This window comes from Egretta garzetta, unplaced genomic scaffold, assembly GCF_000687185.1.
Source record: "Egretta garzetta isolate BGI_Z169 unplaced genomic scaffold, ASM68718v1 scaffold215, whole genome shotgun sequence".
Taxonomy (NCBI): domain Eukaryota; kingdom Metazoa; phylum Chordata; class Aves; order Pelecaniformes; family Ardeidae; genus Egretta; species Egretta garzetta.
The window spans coordinates 6,455,266-6,462,635 of record NW_009259719.1 but is presented as its reverse complement, the minus strand read 5'-3'; the positions used below and the strand labels follow the sequence as shown (position 1 = coordinate 6,462,635).

Below are 7,370 nucleotides of genomic sequence, written 5' to 3'. Positions count from 1 at the left end.
ACCTCCAGCGGTCCCCTCTGACCTAAACTTCTCCTCCTCTTTCCCCAGACTCTTTCACATCACCATCACACCAGCTTTGGGGGACTCCTGCTCTCCTCTGGGCCTCTGACAGTTCGTTCCATGCACCCTCGAGCGGCAGCTCATCCTTGCTTGCTTACTTCATTGTCTGAGAAGCCAGAATTCAGAGGGACAAAGAGAGTTTTGGGAGCGGAGTCATCAGACAAATAGGTGAAAAAATCCAGTCCTTCTTCTGTGTCATTGGCAAAATCGAGCAACATCTGGAAAAGATGAGAGATCCTCCCCATCAGCACACTGCCCGCAGCTCAGTGCTGTTACCTTCCCCAGCCCAGGAAAACATCCTCCAGCCCTGGAAAGAAAATGCCTGTGTGTTTGTACGCTCTGCCCCGCGTGCAGACCAAACCAGCACTTTCCCTATTATGGCCGATCCCTCCCTCCTCCTTGTTGCCGGCAGCTGGTGAACCGACGAACCAGGAGAGCATCGCTTACGGAATAGAAGGTGGAGAAGCGAGCGTGGTCTGCGAGCACATCGGGGAGTTTGCCACTGCACCAATACCCGTCTCCCACGAACCCGTCGCGGCAGGTGCAGGTCAGATCTGCAGAGGAACACCAAGACGCAATGACTTGCCAACACTGGCTACACTGACCACCTCTCCCTTGACTTCTGGATACCCCTCAGCATGTTCCCTCCTAACATGGGCACGGGGAGAAGGAGACGTGCCCACCTGCCCGTGCCTCACGCTCCGAGCGTAGTTCTCTGCCTGCTGCCCCAACACGCCTCTTGTGCCCAACAGGACTGTCCCCTGGAAATGTGCTTGTGCCACTCACCCTTCTCCCGGTAGCAGAACGCGTCCCAGGTCTCACTCAGGTTGTTTCGGGAGCCATAGTCCACGATGCCCACTCGGTTAGCCCCACAGCTGGGGTTGGGGTAGGCCGTGGGGTATCCGGCTGTGCCATTGTCCAGCCAACCCACCAAGCACAGATGGAATCCCATCTAGCAGAGGAAAATGAATGATTAGAGTAAAAATAACATCTCTGGCCTGAGCTTTCTGCTCTGATGCACACTCCCATCGTGCAACCTTATCCAACATCCCCCAGCACCTAACGGGCTGGGCACTGCCAGAGGTCTTATCCCAATGTGACTGGCAAGACCCACCAGCCCTCCTGGTTTCACGGATGTAGATGGAGCAAACAGGGCCTGGCCAAAGGGATGAGAGGTCACCCACCCACACGTCATGGGCTCACTGCCACTGGCCCAGGGAGAAGCACTGCATGTCCCCACCCCACAAGGCAATGGAGCCAGCCCCTGCCCGACCTCTCCATCCCTGTCCTGACCTGCTGTGCTGCTGAGAGTTGCCGGAAAGTGGCCAGGGAAGCACCTTCTGCGGCACAGGCCGCCTGAGCCTGCTCGTAAGTGAAGTCGTACTTTTTTCGGGGTGACTGCAGATGAAATACACCCATAGTCTTATCTGCAAAATACCAAGGGAGCATTAGTACAGCATAGAGAGCGAGCAGCCTCCCTGGGGCAGGCGCATGGGTCCCCTGTGTGAGCAATGAGAGCACTGCCAACAGGAGGGTGGGATGTGGTGTGGGCGAGGTGGGATGCAGCATGGCTTCCTCTGAGCTTCTTGCCTTCCACGAGGGAGTCTGTGCTCACTGGCAGTGTAATCCCACCAGAGGCCACCTCACACATCACACAGGAGCAGACAAGGATGGCTCGTCCTCCCCATATGATGCGTAGGGAAAAGGGGAAGGTGAAAACCAAATGAAGCTACAGAGATGAGTCCCTGGCCCCTTGGCCTGTCCCACCCTTACCAACCTCCAGCTCTCCCCCAAGGGGTGACCCAGCTGGAAGGTGAAGGATGAAGGAGCGTAACCCCTCCATGGAACAATCACCCCTGGCACTGCGGGGTTGAGCTCACTCACCATGGAAGTGCAGGTCGGTGCAAATGGCCTCCCGATGGCACTGCCCGTTGTCTTCCAGGCACCGGTCCGTGGGGGGCACAGCCTCTTCCAGGCACTGGATCCCATCACCCACATAGCCCTGCTTGCACTCACAGCGCCGCTCGTTCTGCAGCACAAAGGAAGAATGGCATTTGTGTGAATGCAAACATGCAGATGCCAGCTGGGGATCTTTGTATCCCTGTGAAGATGGGGATGAGCCTTCGGAACTCCTCTACAGCCTGCTAGGACTATGACAGAACTATGAAAGCCTGCATGGCCTCTGTCCCACCCCCACGTCCAACTGCACACAAACCAAAAAATAGCACACTGAATCCTTGCCACATGCTGTTTGAAAGATAGCTGAGCTTCAAGGTATGTGGCTCATGATTCTTGCACTACATCATGCTCCCAGTCCCATCTTTTGGCCTGCAGTGAGCAGCTCTGGTTCCTCTGCAAAAATGGCTGGCATCATCCTTGAAGGACCATCCCAGAGCCCCCAAAACAGTCCAGAAATGCCATGACTGACACAGCTTATGCCCCTTAGACAGAGGAATGGGGAAAAATGGCCTCAGCATAACATCACCAGGACCACCACCATAGCCAAGCAGACAGGACATGGCCCCTGCCTGGTACTAAGGGCCTGCAGGATGAGTGCAATAGCTGTGGGGAGTGGAGCAGAAGGGCAGACCTGGGGACTGCAGTAACAGGGGACACTGTTACATCACTGTCCCCAGCAGCCTGAGTATCCCACAGGAGCCACCTCCGCTGCTCTCCCAGGCGTGCAGATCCCCTGGGCCGAGGGGATGTACTCACCGGCCCGGTGCTGATGCAGTTGGCGTGCTCGCTGCAGTCCCCATTCCTACCATCTGCACACCTGTCTATGGGGTCGCAGACGTAGCCATCGCCTCCGTACCCGGGAGCACAGGCACAGGAGACGTTCACACCAACCTGTGTGCACTGTGCATGCCTGGCGCACCCCCCGTTGTCCTGGCTGCACATGTCGATCACTGCAGGGATAAAAGTCTTAGGTTAACTAAAATACCTTGCTAGGTGTCCTGGTGGTCGGCCTGTCTGTCCTGCTAGTCATCCCACCAATACGGCTGTCCTCCACAGAGCTGCTCAGGAGATGGTCACCTGTTGCCTTGCCGTGTTGTCCACTTTCTCCTTCAGTCACCACCCCTCCACCCCAGCCCCTCATGGCTCCCCCCTACCTGAGCACGTTCTCCCATCTCCTTCATAGTGTAGGTTGCATTCGCAGAGGTTGCTGGAGCGGCAGACGGCCTGGGGGTGGCATGGTGGAGAGCAGGTGGGCGTCATGACTGAAACCAGAACACACACAGGTCAGAACGATCCAAGGGCTGCAACATGGACACAGCTGCCAGCACCAGCCTCTGCCCCATGCTGCGCCCTCCCTACCCCTGTGCTTTTCTGCAGACGCCTCGCCCAAACACAGAGGACCGTTACTCCTTCAGATAAACCTCAGGCCTTCAGCTCATCCTCAAGCTCTTCATGGAGCGCCTCTGAGCTCAAGGACTTGTTCATGATCAAGTGCAGTGCTTTTCTTCTCCTCCTCCTCACCACCCCAACCCTTGTGAAATTCACCAGCAAGGGCCAGATCTCAGAATGAGCCCCGCAATTAGAGAGCTCTTATTTGGAGATATTTCTGAGCAGCTGCTTGAACAATCCAGCTGCATGGCACCGCATCACAAAGAACAGGGGGTGGTGGGGGCTTGGCATCCCTCACCTAGTCTGATTTCACAGCGGTCTCCGGTCCATCCCTCGGCACAGAAGCAGAAGCCATCGCCATGCAGTCCTCCGTTGCACACGCCGTTCTCAGTACAGTTACACTCTGTGAGGAATGGGTAAAAACACCATCACAGCATCTGCCTTGGTGGCAGTGAAAGGCCCCACGCAGGCCATGGGACCGCCACGTGGCAGAACTGTGGCTTGCGTGGGCAGTGCGTGAAGGCAGGCACGGCAGGTCGCACATGTCCTTCCCTGTCACTGCCAGCCCTGGCCCCCCACAACACACGCCCTTCATGGAGGAGGGGGAGCCTCTCTCACCCACAAACCCTCATCGTTCCCCTCCCCTGGGCATTTCTAGAGATATGTTTTTCACTCTGAGTCCCTGCAATCATGCAGCCATTAGAAATGTTCCTGGAGACCCTGTAGAGCCCCGCTTGGGATGGGGGAACAGGGCACTCCCTTTTCCTTCCCTTTTCCTTCGCCTCACAGGGGCACAGGTCCCTGCTGAGCATGTCCCAGGAGATGCTCTTTCTGTACAGGGTTCATCATGACTTACAGATTTGTCCCCCAGCCCAAAATAAATCATAACGTTTTCTGCCAGACTGGGGCTCTCAGCTGTGCATGACAAATGAGAAGGAGGGCTCGGCCCAGAAGGCCACCCAGCTTTCTCAAACTACAGCTGGAGTAGTTTGAGATGGGAAACTATATTTCCCGCAGGCCCCAGCCCCAGAGGTCTGACCTGAGCATACGTGACTGATGCATACATGGCAGCACTGATTCCCATCCTGTGAGCTGCAAAGAGGTCAGCCCAGCACCCACCCCCTCTCCAGGTAGCACCACGTGCCACAGCCACCTCCACACAAACCCTCTGCATTGCTGCCACCCCATAGGCAGAAGCAGTCTTACCTTGGCAGTCTGGCCCATATCTGCCTGGTGCACACAGCTCACAGCTGGTCCCGATGAAAGCCTGGCTGCAGTTGCATCTCCCCGAGCCACCAATTTTGTCGTCACAGGTACCATGGTTACTGCACGGCATCTCCAGCCCACCTGGGCACGCTGCAAATGGGGCACCTTAGTGATACTGCAGTGACAGTGACCCAAAGTGCTGGAGGGGAGCCACCCACTGCCCCATGTAGAGCCTGCACACCAGGTGCCATGTGAGCTGCTGGTTATGGGGTGCTCAGACCACAGAGCCTGCTTGGCAGTCGGGGGAGTGAGTGCTGGGGACACTCCATGACAATAAACCTTAGGAACAGTGGCAACAGGGACAAATTTGTCATAGCTTCCAGCCTGTGAAGACCCACTGCTGCAATGTGCTGAGTCTGTGCTGGCCTGCCCCATGCTAAGCTGGCAGCAGACGATCCGAGGACTTGAAAGCTGCCCATAGATGAACTGCAGAGGGCAGATGCTGAAGAATGGTTGAGGACCGGCAACATCTAGGGGTGAGTGACACGTTTGACAGCCATCCCCAGCAGCCCTGTGCCCAGGGCTCTCCATGGTGTCAAGCGGTTCTCCAAGGAAAGGGAATTCCCTGTTATGATACCATCCACATGCACTCCCAGGGGATCGTTCCCTGCACCCTCTACAGACTGGGGCTCCCTGCCTGGGGTTCTGCCCACCTTTCTCCAGGGAAGCACGTTCATGGATGCCAGACATTGTGCTGAACCAGTAATGCCACCTTCCCACAGGATAACGGGCCAAGGCAGGAAAGGGTCGCACGGCTCCTTACCCCAACAGTCACGGCCATAGTGGTTCGCACAGCACTGAGGGACCCACTGGGTAGAAACGCAAGTCCTCTTGCAGCCTCGTTTCAGAGGCTCCCAGTGTCTTCTGAAGGTGTCCCATGGGGAGGGTGGCCAGGATGGCCGCAACAGGGAGTTGCGGTGAAACAAAAAAGTGTTTCTCAACAGCTGGTTTCTGTAATAATAGCAGTGCTTTATTTCCCCCTGCGAGGAAACAGGCAAAACACAGAGTTTGTCACTTTTGTCTCACCTTGACTTTTCTTGTGCCACTCATTCAGTTTTATGACAAGTAACAGAGGTTTCCTAACATGCGATGGGGCTGGTGACAGAGGAGCCACAGATGTACCTCAGAGACATGCCAGAAGCCCGGCAGAGAGTGACAACCGGCAGTGCAGTGAAAGTGGGGTGCAACCACTGCCCCCCAAGGGGCTGCTCACCATCTGATCCCCGGTCCATCTCCAGCAGCCAGGCTGAGCTCTTTTGCTATAAAGCACCCAGAGAAGCCCCCAGTGCTGCTGCAGGGGTTCCTGCAGCTGCTGTCACCCATATAGGGATTGACCAAGCAAAGACCATTGGAGTCCCTGACCCCATGTTGCTCAGCCCAGCTCCTGCCCTACACAACTGCATGACTTGGGGCAAGGCATGGGCAATGCAACCGAGCTGAGGGACTCGCCACATGCAGGTGTGCCTTCATTTTGCTGCTAGAACATGAGAGGCATGTGGGTATTGTCATCAGCCCCGTAACAGGCCTCCTTGGTGACAAAGCTGTGAGCTTTACCCGTTGAACGGAGCCAGCAGGGCAGGGTGGCTCGAAGCCACAGAGTCCACAGCTCTTTGTAGATCCCTGTGGAGAGGAGAAAGAAACCTCACAACAACTCAGTATGTGCTTCTGCCTCTCTCGGCTGCTTGGAGCTATGCCAAGGAAGAGCAGCAAGCCCTCCCAACATCCCTCTTCCCAGGCACAGGGCTCAACAGGTGGCACAGGTCCTCATTGGCCTCATCTCAAGTGCTCACCTGCAGCTCAACAAAGATTAACTCATCACACCGAGATCCCAGGTCTGGTGGCTCCAACAGCCTGTCAATGCCATAAGCAATGCCCCCGTTGAATTCCATATGCCTCTGGATGATGGTGGCATCGCCATTCTCCACCAGAAGCTCTCCCTACCAGAGGAAGAAAGCAATTTGTGATCCTGGCACATCTTACATCCTGGCTGCACCAACCAAAAGTTGCCCTTTTTGGCTGCCATGACTTCTCAATCACCCCAAGAACTCTCCAAAATCTCTGTGCTTGTGACCTTGACCACCCTTCCTGACTGCCACTTTTCATGGCCGTCTCTCCTAAGATATGGCTTCTGTCTATGCAACACATGCTCTGTAAAGGTCATGGCACCATGTGGTTGGCTTTGCAACCTGGTCATTGTGAAATGCATGTACAGGTACCACATGCCTCCACACTTCCCTGCCAGCTGGCCACACAGTCTTGAGCCTCTCTACAGGCTCAGCTGTAGCCAGGGGAATGGAGTGTCTCAGCGTGCAAGCACCCCAGCTCTGTGTTCATTTGCTGCTGGTGACCATCTCGGAGCAACAGTTGCCCCATGTCTACGCCCAGGGACCCTTGCTCAGTGGAAAGCCGAGCCCAGCATTGCTGTCACTCACCACATGGGTTCTGCTGCAGCTGAAGGAGACGGTGGAGCCATGCATGGTCCGTATGGATTTGACTTGGGGCATGTTACCAGCAACAATCTAAGAGGGAAAAAGAAGAATGTGAAGGGAGAAACAGGCAAAACTGGCAGTTCATACTTCTAATGGGATGGGGCCTGGTGAGGACAGGGGTCAGCAGCCACACTGAGGAGGTGTGATGTGGCAGTACATGAAGCTGGTGTGGGAGCTGGGTTAGTCCCAGATTCCTGAACGGTGAGA

General features: G+C 55.9%; 1 protein-coding gene across 1 annotated transcript in view; it reads right to left on the bottom strand.

Annotated features, from left to right (window-relative positions):
* Positions 1-7,370, bottom strand: part of STAB1 (stabilin 1) — a 68,214-nt gene that overhangs the window by 2,493 nt on the left and 58,351 nt on the right. The window contains exons 53-65 of the mRNA XM_035894671.1: positions 7,107-7,193; positions 6,465-6,611; positions 6,229-6,294; positions 5,438-5,654; positions 4,615-4,764; positions 3,707-3,811; positions 3,174-3,281; positions 2,776-2,969; positions 1,945-2,089; positions 1,354-1,487; positions 847-1,012; positions 508-614; positions 159-278 (exon numbers count right to left, since the gene is read on the bottom strand). Coding sequence (XP_035750564.1) covers positions 159-278; positions 508-614; positions 847-1,012; positions 1,354-1,487; positions 1,945-2,089; positions 2,776-2,969; positions 3,174-3,281; positions 3,707-3,811; positions 4,615-4,764; positions 5,438-5,654; positions 6,229-6,294; positions 6,465-6,611; positions 7,107-7,193 — 1,746 coding nt within the window. The remainder of the gene's footprint in view (positions 1-158; positions 279-507; positions 615-846; positions 1,013-1,353; positions 1,488-1,944; positions 2,090-2,775; positions 2,970-3,173; positions 3,282-3,706; positions 3,812-4,614; positions 4,765-5,437; positions 5,655-6,228; positions 6,295-6,464; positions 6,612-7,106; positions 7,194-7,370) is intronic.